Here is a 17,213-nt window from a genome sequence, read left to right as displayed (position 1 = left end):
CACAAATCAACTATTCCACCTCACATGATTCCACCTAACTAGTACTTATTTGGGTGGTTAATGAGAGGTTCTTACCTTTACATCATAACCGATCCCATGAGCTCTACACATCTGGAAGAAAACATTGTAATACACAACAGAGAGATTTGTGTGCAGGAGGCGAGTGCTGAGGACTGCAAACCGGCTTGTGTTTGTAGAGGTCTGACAAAAGAAAAGAGAAAAAAAACAAAACATGAGCAAATTTTATTTTATTGTAACATTTTCTGAAACTGAAACATCAATTTAAAACCTACCATATTACCTTTTATATCAATATGCATTCAACATACACTATATTATCATTACTACGCTTTCATTTTTATAGTGTTAACAATTTACGCAATGCCCCTCACAATACATGTATTCAGGGGGTATGACAAACCTAGAACTGACAGACTAGGACATTAAAGTACAGAGGGTCCGGCTCGCACGCTTACACTATATCTGTTAAGGTCCTACTTTCCAATTTTCTTTGATAGTACTCAAGAAATCGCTCTTCACATCAGTTTACATTTTCTTCATTTGGTTCATTTTTTGATCAGATGCTAATGTCTTCATGCTATTTTGTGTATAATGCTGACAATTTTATGAAGAAATATTTGCAAAGTAGAGAAAGAATGCTATGGTTTTAATTGCCGCTCTGATCATTTGACTAATGACAGACCTGTAACTGTCCCCAGATCGTACACTTTACAGTCATTTACACACCACATAATGTGACTGTACATCCACTTCATTTTTTACATTTTTGCAGCTTTTTGAATTCACAAGATCTGCGACATGAAGGCCAATGGAGATACATCGGAGTTTGTCCGATGGCGGGTCTGGGTGAAAAGGAACTAGGGGCAGCGGAATGATAATGACATTGTTGGCCCTACAACTCATACTGGGTTCTATGAGGATAACCATGTCAAACAATAAGCAAAAAGCATAGAGAGTTTAAATTGGCAAATGTTACAAGCTTTAAAGGGAAGGGCAATGCAAAAACTAAGTATCCTCTTCTGTAATGTAAAATGTCTGGAGCTGCCAATTGTCACGCAATAAACTAAAATGTTGAAATCAAAGTAAGTAGGAAAAAGAGTAACCGTAATTAACGGTCACATAATAACTTTTTTGATGGGATTTCCCCTTTAACTCACACAAAAGAGACCTGTGGTTTGTGTTTGCCAAAGGCAGATGCGGGTATAGATGTCACACAGGACAGCGAATTATGATTTCTGTCTGTGACAGCCAGAACCGGTGCAGTCTGTACTCATATCGCTTCCCAGAGGACTGCAGCGTGCAGGGCTCTTTATGGTTCTCTCTGATCAATACCCTTTTATAGGCAGTAATCCAGGAGGAGAACATCGCATTTCTGAGGAACCAGAGAGCAGAGTATCGATGTCTCAATTTAACTGTCCCAGTGTATTGTCTTCTGAGCTATACACGGTGTACCCATCTAACAAGGAGATATGAAGTGCTAAAATAAGCCACTTCCAGCCAACATGAAAGCCCCTTTAATGAGGTGAGAAAAGGCCATTTGTAACGGATTCCATCATAAAGCGTCAATTTCCAAAAGGCTTGCTTGTAATCATGTGTATACAACTCGAACATGTGTGTTACGTGGTGCTACTCAAAGAAATATTTTGATCTTATTGGCTGCACATATCTGTCCATCTTGTTTCTAAAAGGCTCAGCCCTATTTTTGGCTTTATCGCCTCCTGGATGTTAAAGCAATGATCTGCTTTACCTGTTCCAAATCTATATGTAAGGGCTTTCTGTTTTATCAGATGAATTGGTGGAAGTTTGTACATCTGAGCATGTCGGAAAGCAGGGGCGTAACTAGATGCCTCAGGGCCCGGGTGCGAGAATCTGTTAAGGGCCCCCCACCCCCTCACCCCCCCAAAAAAAACATGATTTTTACCCAACAATTTTTTTTCAACTAATTCAACAAATTCAATTTACATATTGAATCATAATCAAAGAAAAAGGGGCGCATGTACAAAGGGCATAATCCAGGGGTGTCTAAGTTTTTTCTGCAGTGGGCCACTTCATCAGAATTGTATACGTGCGCGGGCCGCACTCATTTTTCACTGTGACAAAAAATATGGCCTTTAATAAAATATGCAGATTAAAATAAAGTAAAATGACACAAAACCTTTACTCTTCCTCTCACTGATTTCTGGGCCTTGAAAGTTTTGCGACTACAAATTCAGGATTCCCTAGATTTATTCTAGGGATGAACTAAAATGAAAATTCTGGACCAAAACATTCAGGGTTCACTTAGCCAAAACCGAAAATGACCCCCACCTTTAAAAATACTAATAAAAACTCACATGTTTAATAAAAGTAGGTAACACACAATTGGACAAAATTAGCAATATGACTTGGCATGATAGGAGTGTGATTGCTGTTAGCCTAGGCAACCAGTAAATGCTGGTACCTAGGCATGATGGGACTGTGCTCGCTGTGATTGCTGTTAGCAATCACACTCCTATCATGCCAAGTCAGCCAGTACATGCTGGTACAGGGTGGCTGTAAGTGATGTTCAGACCCCATACTGCTGGCAGCATCACTACACAAGGGGGGCAGCTAGCTAGGTTTCAGCATGTACTGGCTGACTTGGCATGATAGGAGTGTGATTGCTAACAGTAGTCACAGTCCCATCATGCCTAGGTTCCAGCACTTACACATCCATCCAGTAAATGCTGGAACCTAGGCATGATGGGACTCTGATTGCTGTTAGCAATCACACTCCTATCATGCCAAGTCAGTCAATACACGCTGGTACAGGATGGCTGTAAGTGATGTGCAGACCCCATACTGCTGGCAGCATCAATACACAAGGGGGGCAGCTAGCCAGGTTTCAGCATGTACTGGCTGACTTGGCATGATAGGAGTGTGATTGCTAACAGCAATCACAGTCCCATCATGCCTAGGTTCCAGCACTTACACATCCATCCAGTAAATGCTGGAACCTAGGCATTATGGGACTGTGATTGCTGTTAGCAATCACACTCCTATCATGCCAAGTCAGCCAGTACATGCTGGTACAGGGTGGCTGTAAGTGCAGACCCCATACTGCTGGCATTATCACTACACAAGGGGGGCAGCTGGCCAGGTTTCAGCATGTACTGGCTGACTTGGCATGATAGGAGTGTGATTGCTAACAGCAATCACAGTCCCATCATGCCTAGGTTCCAGCACTTACACATCCATGCTAACACACACACACACACACACACACATTTATTCATATAATCATTCATTCACAGATTCATTCCCTCAATCACACACACTCATTCAAACACCCTCCCCACCCCCTTACCTGTACTGCAGCTCCCTCGATGCCGCTCGCAGACTTCAGCAGGGGGCGCGGCCTCCCTCTGCCTTCTCTGCTAAAGCACAGAGGAAGTAGGAAGTCACGTGAACCCCGCTTCCTCTGTGCTGTCCAGAAGACCCTCCCACAAGTAAGTAGCAGGGCTTGAGGTGCGGCTCGTGTAAGATCGGTTGCCCTGGCTGCCGATCTTACGCGGGCCGCACCTCGAGGTCTCGCGGGCCTCATATGGCCCGCGGGCCGCATGTTGGACGCCCCTGCCTTATTTAAAAAAAAAACCGTAAAAAAGATTTCGGGCGGCCCCTTGGCTTGGGCCCCCCTGCCGCCGGGGCCCGGTCGCAGTCGCGACCCCTGCGACCCCGGTAGATCCGCCACTGTCGGAAAGGCATAAAGCTACCCTGACCAAGTAAAGCTTGTGGTTTTACTGTAGATGACCCAAATTGCTTGTATCTGCCATCAAATTCAATCCTTTTTCTATTATACAGGCAGTTTAATAGCTGGTCTAACACATATGGGATTGGACATTTTTTATACATCCGTCCCAGATTAATCCCCCTTGGATTAACACAAAATGCCCCGCTGTATCTTTACACTGGTTCACACAAAGTTGGTTCTCAGAAAAGTCTGCTGCAATAAATCTCTGACTGCAAGCTAATCATGTTTATAATATTTGCAGAATTAATATCTCCCATCGCTTGAGTCATTAACATGTGTGTGGCGGGGGTGCAAATTTCAGAAGCTGTTCATTTGCAGTGGGGAGTAGAATCTAGAGGAGTGTTTGATAGAATAATCCATGTCTCTGTTTAACAAGCGTGAAGCAGGATGGGGCCGCCGTGATGGAACGCCATTGTTTAAGGGTTGGCATCAGAGTGAAAGAATTGCTCTTGCTGGGTCTCCACAGCCTGTACACTGGCATAATGAAGAGCCTTGTAAATTATTAATGTTGTGCTTATTTAGCCTCATCTATCTCCCAGATAATGAGTGATTGGTTTTATACATAATTACAGGAGCATCAGCACTGAGCAAATGTATTCTTTTAAAGAAGATTTTATTGAAAGGGGGGGGGATTCATAAACATTGAGGAAGGATGCTGCGGGAGGTATGGGGTACCAAGGGAGGACATCGGCTTAGCGATTGCAGGCATGTTGGTAATGACAGAGGTGAGCTTGAATAAAGAGTCTTGGAAATAGGGAATGCAGTTCATGCATGTAATACAAAGGTATATGAGTAGCGGAGATATATCTTACAGGGAGGTGGTATTTTAACAGTGATGCAAAGACTGTGAGAGGAAGGCATGTGTCTTTAAGGAATGTATGTAGCTCCTTTACTAGAACTTATGGTCAAACTGACAGTATTGTTATAGGTAGGTATTTTATTTTTAATAATTGTAAAACGCATGGAGTATGGAGGCAGACCACGATGTCCAATGCATTTGAAAACTGGTTCCGCTGTACTAGAATACTGTTCTTAACATACTACCTGTGTAGCACTGTAGGGCAGGAGACCGTGGGCATGTAAGGGCTGTAAGTTTCGTTGCAGAAACTAGTAAACATAAGAGAAACTAGTAAAGCGTACGTCTCCTGTCTGCTCCTTCACACTGGGATCCTCCTACCCCTGCCTACCCGCTCCCACTTCACACCTTGGTCTTCCTTCTCCTTTCTCCTCACATATGCAAACGGGTCCTCCTCCATGTCTTATAAGTGGTTGGGAGCTACGAGGCTGAGCTGGTCTGAGCTTATAATTATGAAGCAGCTGTAGTATGGTAGGTCCTTCTATGAAAATCCCACCCAGAGTTAGTGAAAGAGAGGTCAGTATAAAGAGAACAGCCGTAGGACACATTTTACCTTTAGGAGCTGAGTTCGGTGTTTGGGCCGATCCACTTTGATGGTATAGCTGGGAACATCTAGATGGCTGTTGGCACAATCCAGCGTTCCATCAGTCAGGTACAGCAGGAGCTGGGTCATAGCCAGTTGGTCACTGTAGCAAATGTCTAGGTCTGTGGCCCAAACCTAGTTGGGTCAAAAGTGCCAAATCATTCATGTTAACCACCCATCTCATTAATACGGTACTTGTGGTGAAATACAAAGGACGTTTAATAATATTTATTGATGCAGCTACATGAACACACACAGAGTGCATTTACATAGGTTAATCCAACCCTTTGTTCCTAAGCTTATCTTACTGATGAAGGTTGTATAGGGTAGGGGGTAACACACAATAAACTCAGGACAACCAAGGAGTTAAATGACTTTCACAAGGTCAGACAGAGCTGGAACACGTCACACGTATGAGGTCACCACCCTGAGCCCGTCTCTTGCCAGCTGATATAAGCTGTCTGTGGCATACAGAGCGCGGACATCTGTCCTGATCAGTGCTGGATGTGAGGTCAGGTTCTGCGCTTGCGTTTCTGTGTAACCTGTCACCACACAGCCGGTTTTCCATGTGCTGTGCTGAGTCAGTGGGGTAAGCGGCGGATAGTAAATGGCATCATTATAACATTATTAAGGGGTCAAGCCGTCCCGGCCTCTCGCTAAACTCCTGCTAATTTTTGAATCATATTCACAAGCAAATGCCCTCTAAATGAATCACTGCCGAGATACTCCTTAATAACCAACTGGCAGGAATCTGCTGAGCTATTAAAGATCCAATCCGTCATCATAAGGATCTGCTCCAGGGAGGCGAGGGAGAGCGTTAATCGGCATCTGGTAACGAGCTGCTGCATGGGGGGATTGTCCACTTCTTTTATTTAGAGTTGGACAAACGTGACAAGTGCAATTCCAGTCCGTTTAGCTGCCAGAAGAGGCTGTCAGAGGACGAGCACATTACTGGCCATACTTATTACCCAGCCATTTTAACGTAACTGTATTCACTGTTTAGGAAGAATGGTTGTGGAGGGTTACAAACCCTGAACAATCAAGGTCATTTAATATCATTTAATGACTGGCAGCACATTTACTGCATAAACCCTGGATCTGTGGGGATTTATTGGGCTTTCACAGAACAGTTATCCATACACATCTGTCACCCCCGGTGGTCTTCTCCCTCCTCTGTTAGGCTCAGTACTGGGGGGCTACTGCAGCTGTCGTCTATTTTACTTTTCACACGGTTTACTACGTTACAGCAGAGGCGGATCTCAAAAAAAGCTCCCAGAACATTTCTTCAAAAGTAATCCCAGGTGACACATTGTGGATTCAATAAAGAAAACTATCCTGGTTTAAAGTTTGAAAAGGGGTCTTATCACCACATCAGTCACTGAAATGTTCTGCCAGGTTGGACAATTCCCTTGGTTTCTATGGTAAAAGAACGCTTTTTAAACTTTGCACCAGAGTCACTTTTTATACGCAACCTCGATCATGGCAGCGTTTGTCTGACAGCTTGTGCACATGAAGAAGTTACAGTCTACTATTATCTGTAACTATGAAAAATGTAATACATTGTCTGATAGGCTTTATGGGGAATCCTCACCTTCTGCTCCAAGCTTTGTGGGTCTATGAAGCTCAGCAAGTCCACAGATAGATATCCTAGTATACCACGGACCTTACATGCCTCTCCAATGGAGTTACAAATAGAGGTGAGAGTACTGGGGGGCACAGAGCACTGGGGTACAGAGCTGCCCACACGTTCCAAGGGGCTAGTACCGTGAATCTGATCCCCGCAGGACACCATCTCAAACTCTCCATCAGGCTTGATGAGCAGGTCCACAGTGAGGCAGGTGATGCTTTCTGCAGGTGGGAAGGCTTCAATTATCCCTCCTAGGGAGGCAAACACATTACAAATATATATATATAAACACACATGTATGTTTGCATAGGGTAATGTGGGGCAATGATGAGAGGTTTCCTTCTTACCGCAACTTGTTAAAGCCTTTAGAAACGTGTCCCATGTGGGGAAGCGTCTCGTGTTTACAAACTGCGCATGGTGTTGCAGGACTTGTGGGAGTTCTTCTGTTATTCGCTTAACGACTTTCTCCTGCAACATCAGATAACAGCAAAGTTACACAGGGAAATAGAACAAAACATATTTACATACCGTGCAATGTAAAGAAGTCTTACTGAGACGGTGGTAGAGAAATGGAACAGCATCCATTAGAAGTGGTGGGGAATTTAAACATGCATGGGACAGGCATAAAGTGATCCTGAATCTAAGATAAGACCAAGGTCTCCCCATGCGCTCCGCCTTAATGTTCACCGAGGACACCGGTCAGCCTCATTAAGTTTAACTCTTGAGTTGATGCAAGGTTTCAACTCAGCCCAAGTGGAATGTTTTAGCATCGAAGCACTGCTCGCTGGCAGTCCATTCTAACTATGGTCAAGTTCACATTAATGAACAAGTTGTTCCGACTTCAAAACTAAGGAGGTAGTGGCAGCAAATAGTGTTTCAAATAGTAGCTACCATGCTGTCAATCATTCTTCCTTTTTTTTTCTTTTACTAACAAAACTGGTAACCACACATATGTCTTGCACTCGGTCCTTTAACCCCTTGATGACAATTGCCGGTCCGGGCACGTCACGGAAATTCATGTCGATAACGACAAATGACGATTTTCGCTTTCTGCACCGAAACGGCGTTGCTGTAAGGCCTCGACCTCGAGGCATTCAGCAACGCCATTATCGGCACAAAGGGGCCATCTATGGTTTTGTTGGGCATACTGAAATGGCCCGGCTCAAAGATGTACCAAATAGGGCATGGGCAGTGGATCCCCAAATGCCAAAGTTCAACATTGAAAAATGTGCATGCCCCAAATGTGGCTCTTTTGCCCCCGAACAGCCAGGCAAAATCATTCATGGGGGGTATCACTGCGCTCAGGAGATGTTGCTGAACACATATTGGGGTGTTTTGTGATAGTGACATATACGAGAACTTTTTAATTCATACCTGAAGTAAAATGTGTGTGACAAAACAAATGGAAAAAAATGACTATCACAAAGTTTGACAAAGACTGGTGGTAGATATGGTGCATGGAAAGAGTTAAAATACTAGCATTTGAAATACCCTGGGGTGTCTAGTTTTCAAAAATATATAGCTTTATTGGGCACACTGAAATGGCCCGGCTCAAAGATGTACCAAATAGGGCATGGGCAGTGGATCCCCAAATGCCAAAGTGCAACATTGAAAAATGTGCATGCCCCAAATGTGGCCCTTTTGCCCCCAAACAGCCAGGCAAAATCATTCATGTGAGGTATCGCTGTACTCAGGAGATGTTGCTAAACACATATTGGGGTGTTTTTTGATAGTGACATATACCAGAACCTGTTTATTTATACCTAAAGTAAAATGTGTGTGAAAAAACAAATGCAAAAAAATTACTACCATAAAGTTTGACAAAGGCTGATGGTAGAATAAGTGCTTGGAAAGGGTTAAAATACCAGCATTTGGAATACCCTGGGCTGTCTAGTTTTCAAAAATATATGACTTGATGGGGTAAATTGCATTGGCCGGCTTCAAAGATACCCGAAATGGCACATGGGGGGGAGAATTACCAGATTTGGAAAAAATGGCTTTGAAATAGCAAAACGGTACCTGTACTTATTGCTCCATAACGTGCAGAAAAAAGCAAAAAAACATAAAAACATTGGGTATTTCTAAACTCAGGACAAATAGTAGAATCTATTTAGCAGGTTTTTTTATTACCTTTTATAGATGAGTAAAAGATTTTTCAACTAAAAGTTAGAAACAGTCATTTTTTTCTAAATTTTTCACCATATTTTATACTTTTTTTAATAGTAAATAATACGATACAATCAAAACAATGTCATCTAAAGAAAGCCCTTCTTGTCCTGAAAAAAACAATATCTAATGTGTGTGGGTTCAGTAAACGGGAAAGAAGAAAATTACAGCTAAACACGAGCAGCGCAGAAATGTTAAAACGGCCATTGTCACGAAGGGTACAAAAAGTAAAATCAGCCTTTGTCACGAAGGGGTTAAAGCGACACTCCAGCCATCACATGTACTTTAACGCAGACATCTCCATATGCATTTGCCCCTTCACACCCCTCAGGTAAATGTCGCGCGAGAGATGTGTTCGGTGGAGTACATCTGCCTGCATGTGATGTACTCGCCAAACACCGCATGCAGAGGTCTGTTCAGGGCCCATGCGCATGCACTGTCATTGATTTCATTGGGTGCTACTTTACTTGAAGCAGGGCAGCTGCTGCAGCAGGACCGCAACTTCTAGGTCAAGTAGGTGCTTTATTTTCATTTTGGAAGAATGTATATTAAATACTCACAGTGTATTTTAATATACATTTTCCATAGGGGGTGTATCAGGGACACTGTAACTGTGTAGCCTCACTTGTTTCTGGTTAGGAATTGTCTGTTTTAGGAACTATGTAGAGCCTTAAAGCAGCGATTTGTTCTGTATGCCTTATTATATCATGCTGTAAGGAGAATGGATTAACCCTATGCTTGCTAGGCCATCGTGGCACGCTGTACGGCCACACAGGGCACACTGTTCCTGCTGAAAGACGTTAATGTTTGTCAGTAAACAAACTTCCGCTGTCTGCGTGTCTCTCCTTCTCTTGTCACAGCTTTGCTGCTGGAACCGGGCCCTCGTCATCCCGTTGATGCCGTCGAATAATTCTTCTCCATCTGGTCTGCGAGGCCTGGAGCTGCAGCTCGGATATCTTGTCACTGCTGTGTTTCTATATTCTGGTCCCCAGATGGTGAAAATAACATTCAAACCTTTTTTTTTTCTATTTTTTTCCCCGGCGCTTGTGATTTTTTTTTTTATTCGCTTCTAACAATGGTCTTTGGCATTATTTCAATGTTCTACTTCGGTAATTAACAGCACTGATATGGCCACAATTACAAGTCCCCCTCTCTTCGGCAGTAACGCTGTGAGTTAGTAGGAGCTAATGAGTGTGAACAGAGAGGGGGGGCGCAGGCACAGGCGGCAAAACGTTTGTAGAAGGAGTAAAGGTACAAGTGGAGCGTCCGTGGTAGGCAATGATTACCTAGTAATTAGTTTACACAAAGCTTCCTGTTTAATGGGGAAACCGTGTAATTAACGAGTGACAGAAAATCAAAAGGTTGTTTTGTAAGCATATGAAAAATTAACACAGAGGAATACAAGGGAATTAAATCAATTGCTTACAGAATGCTTGTCTAATAACCAGAGGGTTCGGTAATACTTCATTCGGTACGATGGCTATATTGCTGAGTATTATTAAATCGCTATGTTATATGCTAGTGTAATTATATCGCTCCTTGAGCCCATTTACACATGTCAATTTCTGCAATGAATCTTAGAAGAGCCACATGGAGATTGACTAAAGACATATTAAAGGCTAAATGTGAAATGTAAAGTGCTCTCTTATGGAAACCAATTTATCATCATTTTTTTGGTCTATAATTTTCTCTTTTTTTCTACATGCAAGTTTTGGTTAGTGTTTAATTTGTGTTTTTTTTCTTATAGCATATTTAAGTATAAGAGGAGTCTCATGGCCTGATGCTTCCTGGGAAGGACAGAAAAGGACTGATAAGTGGGTGACCCCTTGTGAGAAGTCACTTAAGGTTAATGTCTTTCCAAACATGATTTAAAAGATACATCACAGAAGGCAGCCATGAACCACTGTCCTGAGCTCTGGGCACTCTGTGGGTACCAAAGCCGGAAAAACAATCTATGTGCAGGAGGAGGGGTCATTGGCTGTGTTGTTCACCCCACTTTCTGCCTCTGGTGTACCTAGTCCTGCTACCACTACCCCTTCATGACTCCTCTATGGAGAGGGAAGCCTCCCGGCAAGAATAATCGCAATGTTCCCATTTGATGATACAGTAGAGAAACATAAGAAGATGTGATTCAGACTTGCTAAAATGTAATCGTAATGTATCTACTGCCAGTGGTAGTCCAGTTGTCCCAGGGCTCCCTTAAATCTAGAGTCGCCCCCCCCCATTCCTTAGATTAGATTTTGGATTACATTATGTTGCGAGTACAAACCTGCCATTTCCATTGAAACAAAAGACAAGGCTAACATATGTACAGACATGCAATGTATAGATTTCTACATTGCTCTGATTAATGTACAGTGGTGCCCAGGTAACACATCCAATTTAAAAGGAACAATGATGTCATTGATTAATTATACAAGGGTCTTTATTAAAGATGAAGTCACTACTCCATTAATCTGTATTGGAAAGGAAAGTTACATGTAATACTTCTTATAAGTTCTGATTACCCTGCAACTAAACTCAACTCCAATGAATGTCAAAGTGTTCGGGAAAGTCTCAACCTTCCTTGTATTTAGTAAAATAGAGTCACAGCTGTGAAACCCAATACACCCAGACTTTGCATTAAGATCAGTAGCCAGGGTTTCCAGAACCCGGTGACAAAACTGAGTTTAGCCTCCAAGTAAATATTCAAGTGAGATAGTTGAAGATTTGTCACAGATATCTTTATCTCCCTCCAGACCCAATGATGTCATTCCTCCCCTGCAGAGAACGATATTAACTCATCATAATAATTTTAGTGTTATCAGTGCATGTGCTGAATGCATCACAACTACTTCATAACAGTATGAACAAAGTGTGAAGATACCTTCATAGGAAGAGTCATGTTACATGAAGGAACCACAAGGACACAATTCATTGTACAGGCCCCGCCGCTGATGTATGAGTTAAACAGCAGGCCTTGGTCTGACCATTCATGCCTGCCTCCTCTATCTATGGCTGAAGGGGAGGGTGATGGTTTTGCTTGTATCTGATCTGATTTTACTACAGACAGGGGATGCCATAAGGAATACACACTTGTCATTTGTCAGCAGAACACTGTGAACAGCGGGAGTCTGATGACTGCCCCAGATATGGGGAAAGCAGCCAAAATCCCACTGAGAAAGAGATTACTTAACACTTTCAGACCCAACGACATCCAAATAAGAGACTTGAGAGGCCTTGGGCACCTAAGGGCAACTTCAAGGTGCCATACAATATGTGGCAGGATATCTTTGCAAATTATATCCTGCAACTATTGTTATCATACTTGGAGAACGATGCAAAAGTAAAACATGCTTAATAAGAAAGCATCATTTTGGTGTTTTTTTTTCAAGGTTAAAAAAATATATATATAAAAATGTTCTCTAGAACTGGAATGATGGGCCATAGTATATCGAACCAATATTTGTTGTAGACAATCGCAGGTTTAGAAGTAGTGAATGGGTTAATGTGCATTGATAAATTGGCACACAGGGCTGGGGAAATGTTTCTATATATTTTAATGAATAATAATTGGTGTGAATAGAGGACGGGCCGGTGAAGAGCAGGGGGCTGTGATAACAATACTTTGTTTCGCAAACATCAATCAGCTTATTCGGTTCTCAGCAAGCACAGGTCTCAGTGATGTGACACACACAGAGAAAGGGGAACTTGTCATTATGTATCATAAACTGTTATGCAAATACCTCAATTTGTAACTATTAACATAATTTAGCGCTCAGAGACATACACTCATTTCTAATCATCGCTGCGGAATGGAGTCTTGTTCTGTCGTTCTTAGCCTGCAGGAAAGTCTTTCATCAAGATGCTGTAATGTTTTAATAACCTGCCAGCGTTCACCGGCTGTGCTGCCGCCGACGCCGCTCTTACATTGTCCTCATTAAGGAACCGAACAGGTCGGGGAATAACAGGACATTAAAGCATTGCCGGTGTGCCGGAACCCGAGGCTCTCAGGCTGCTATTAGAGGGCTCAGTAGTGACAGGACAGGAAGGTTAACCCCTTCTATACCGAGAGGGCCCATTATGTGCATACATCGTACCCACCTGTGCCCACGTCTGCTTCCATGTATCTGGATGGTATCGCTGCTGCTCACCGAGAGCCCAGCTGTAGCTTGGCAGGTGCGCGGCAATGTCACAGAATGCTGTCCCGTTCCCGCCAAACTCATTGTCCACTTTAAATAACCAGCGGCTCACATGGAGGTTATCAGCAATCAGATGCCCCAAAGCGCCCAAGAACTGAGGAATTGGAAATAAAAAAGGCATCGGCATATGGTACACAAACATATATGCAAATAGATGCATGGGATACGCACAGATAAAGACCCCCAAATATAGGCACACGTCTGGTCCTACTATAGAAACTTCAAACCATACCGTGTCCTTGGTCTTATCTTATATTCGGGATGCATGTTTGAATCCCCTCACATACATGAATAGGGATACAAGGGCATGATTATGTTACGTCCATGTACAGAAATATATACACACTTGGTACAGATACAGATCAAACATGGATGAATACACGGTAATTACATGCAATATAAGTACCCTGCAATACAAACATGTAAGCACAAGGACATATGCCGATACATGAAATGACACATAATTACATATTCTTGCTGCTGCGTGCTTGGAACGCACACATAAGATATAGGGATTCGTGAAGTACAAAGGCACATATACACAGTGACATACCCTGATACATATACATATACTGTAGCGCAGTAACACACACAAGACAGATAATACACAGACCTACAACATTATACTACGGATACTTGAACATACATAATATTATACAGCACCACAGACTGATTAATGTGTGATACACAAAGCATTATACACCATGCCGCCAAGGCATGAAGATACACAGAGAAAGTGCAGACATACACGCACATGTATGAACAGTATAATACGCACAGACGTATAGAAAACACGCTTACAAACTGTGCACTGAAAGAAAGGGCCACCTGTCCAGTGGGATGGTAGGGAGTGATTTGGGATCTTATATAATTCACATATTCCATCTACAGTTCAAATACCACACATAGACTCTTTCCAGAAGTGTATAGCAGGCCATATCTCTCACCTGCTGCTTGGTATAGATATCATATGCCCCGGGGGCAGTGGGAACGGCTGCGCAGGTAAAGATGCGTTTGCTCCCAGATTTTGTGCTGTAGAGACGCGCCACCTCCGGTTCAGTGCCCAGTATGGGGACGCCCAGCAGGTCTGCCACCGCAAGGTCATCCATGTTCAAGACACCTCCTACGATGTAGGCTTCGCGGCCCTGAATTAAGTTCCGTATACGGTGCAAAGTCTTTGGGCTATACTTCAGCAAGGTGGACAGGCACATAGGGTGACTCTGTGATACAATAAAGAGGGGATAAGAATGTGGGGTGCATTGTGTGTAATAGCCAGAAAGGCATAAATACATGCTTAGAAGGCAATATAACTACACAAATCAGAAACCAGTATGTTTAGCGATTATCTGCAATGATTTTCTAAGGTAAGCAAGAATCATTTTCTGTATGCATTGATCTCTCATTAAGATCATCAATTTCATTCTGTTACCCAAAATACATGGGTTAGCTTTTTGTTCATCTTCTCTTCCCATTGTAAGCTCTTGCCAGATGGGTTCACCAAAACACCCATCTCTTGCTTTTTCTGTTTCACAAATATTTATCCCTCCTCTATCAGAGATAGGTGTAATTAATAATAGTAACTAAAAATAAAGCAGCCCACTGCTTCTCTGTACGGAGTGTCATGGTTTAGGGTAAGGGGCCCTATTATATCCGCTAGAACTCAATGGAGCCTTATCCAACTTTGGCAAATCAGATTAACAAATTGCTTTATTTACACTTCATATTGGACTAGCTTGTCAATACGTTCCATAGGACGGTACAATTGATGAGGAGGTTAACAAGTAACTAACAACACATTTACACATAGAGATGCAGGAGAGGGATGTTGCAGAAGATGCACCGCATCAGGGACTAGTCACACGATAGCAGCTCTGCACATAGATATGAATCCTTAAATTCAACATCCACTTGTCAGAAAAGCTCACAAAGGAGAACAAATGAAATAGAGGTTTTCTTGAAATGGAGCTTAACATTAAGGTAGCTATTAACCAGGAACATATGTACCCCACCAATGAACCCCACTATCTACCCATGAGGGTTAGAAATTCCTCTGCATGACAGTACTATGACATACATGGGGTGCTCTTGAGTAAACTTCCATCTACCTTGACTTCCACATAATGATTGACAATAGGTACCGATTTGCCTGATTCATTTGGAGATCCAAATATTGGATAATATGCTTGCACCTAGTGACTGGACTGGTCACCACCTCACCAAAGCATCCCCTTGTTGTATACGGTTAGCCGCTACCTTGGTCGAAACCACATGATTGTTATGTTCCCTATGGACACGAAAGGAGATCCCTTTCTTAGAAAACCTCTTCTGTGGTAGCCAGGTAACTTGCAGCATGTTCAAGTAAAGATTCCAATTCAGGATCAAACAATCTTTTACCAAAAGGCATGGCACAAAGTCTGCTTTCAGAGGTCTGACCATCTGCAGACCATCTTCCTAGTCACAAAGCCCACTCTCAAATTTTCACAGAAAATAGACGTTAAAGGATATAGCGACGATATTCGTAGCCATTATTCTTTTTTAATGTGCCGAAGGCCAGATCCTTTTTCACCTGCCACAGCCATTTCTTAACAGAGCAGGCCACTGAGGCAACACATGATTAAAGGCTTGCTGCAGTTGCTTAAAACCGAATCCAGGGCTCCTTCTACCTTTCTATCCTTTGAGTCTGATAATTGTGTTCCACCTTTGACTGGAAGGCCAGTTTGACACTGGAAGGCCAGTAGACATGCTATAATAATGCTACCAATTCTCGTTCTTTTACCTTATGTGTGTCCTTTGCCACTTAGCTGGATATACGCCACCGCAAGTGTTCCCTCTAAGCTGTGCGCTTGTGTGTGCGCACATAGCTTTTTTAGAGAGCGCACACGTCCAAAAATTGTGTGCGCAACAGTTTTTCCCAAAAAAAGAAAAAAATAATAATTTTTTTGAAACGCGGATATTGTGCGCACAAAATTTTTGCGCAAGAGAAATTTTCTGCGCACGCCAACTAAAAAAAATTAGATGGAACATTGGCCACCGCCGCTGCTGCCTGCTCCAAACTCCCAGATGGAGCCTATATATGTTAGTCCTTGCTAGGTTCATCCAGTATTATTCAAAATGATGAATACAAATCCACCCACCCTGGTGTCTGCGCACAAAAGTAATTACCGGTATACTTCCCTTAAACACAAGCAATGTATCTTCAATCAAATTAAACAAACAAGAAAAGAAAATATTGTGATATTGTTACACTGCAAATCAAATGTGAAAACTTAATTTGGATGGACTTTTACTTTTAAGCAGAGTAGTATTATTATTATTTATTGTTTTCTATAGCGTCATCATATTCCATAGCGCTGTACAATGTAACAATTTTACTTAAAGAAACAGGTGAGGAGGGCCCTGCTCAAATGATCTTATAATCTAGAGATTGCTGGTTACGCTCTTCTTTAGTCCACTAAGGGTACAGCCAACTGCTCCCCTCTATACTGTTCTTAGGGTATCTCAGGGGCAGACCCTAGAACAAAATAGTAAATAAAATAGAGGGGGCTTCTACCCCCTCACCCCCAGACACATGGGAGGTATGAGAGAAGAAATCATTTTTGGGTTTGTTCCTGTCCTATCTGAGTTCAGAGGAATCTCTTTTTAGTTTGGTGCCAGGGATGATAAGTCCCATCTTGACTCTTACCGTCTTAGCTGATCTCCCTCATACTTGTCTAGCCCTTTTACAAGCCACCATGAACACTGCTTCCGGACTTATCTTCCTCACTCATCGCTTTACTGACACTTCTCCCCTCGGTCAGCTTCAGAATTCATTTCAAATCCTGACACTTACTTACTCTTACGGACTCTCCTACCCGGTCGCTCATCCGATGATCTCTATCTGTCCTGTGCTCACATTTCTAGTTCTCATGCACGCTTGAAAGATTTCTCAAGGGCTGCCCCATCTTCTTGAATTCCCTTCCCCCGGCCTATCCGTCTCTCCCCTTGCCTTTGGTCCTCCATACAACTCCCTC

General features: G+C 42.7%; 1 protein-coding gene across 1 annotated transcript in view; it reads right to left on the bottom strand.

The window, feature by feature from the left end:
- The window catches only part of LOC149300092 (IQ domain-containing protein H-like), a 32,464-nt gene that overhangs the window by 2,807 nt on the left and 12,444 nt on the right, over positions 1-17,213 (bottom strand). The window contains exons 9-14 of the mRNA XM_089485544.1: positions 14,151-14,423; positions 13,106-13,297; positions 7,204-7,324; positions 6,821-7,107; positions 5,200-5,364; positions 76-201 (exon numbers count right to left, since the gene is read on the bottom strand). Of these exons, the coding sequence (XP_089341670.1) occupies positions 76-201; positions 5,200-5,364; positions 6,821-7,107; positions 7,204-7,324; positions 13,106-13,297; positions 14,151-14,423 (1,164 nt within the window). The remainder of the gene's footprint in view (positions 1-75; positions 202-5,199; positions 5,365-6,820; positions 7,108-7,203; positions 7,325-13,105; positions 13,298-14,150; positions 14,424-17,213) is intronic.

Source organism: Sceloporus occidentalis, unplaced genomic scaffold (assembly GCF_023333645.1).
Source record: "Sceloporus occidentalis isolate IW3139 unplaced genomic scaffold, rSceOcc1.0.p SCAF_26, whole genome shotgun sequence".
NCBI lineage: Eukaryota > Metazoa > Chordata > Lepidosauria > Squamata > Phrynosomatidae > Sceloporus > Sceloporus occidentalis.
Note: the sequence above shows the minus strand (reverse complement) of the source record. Positions and strands in the feature narration are given on the sequence as shown.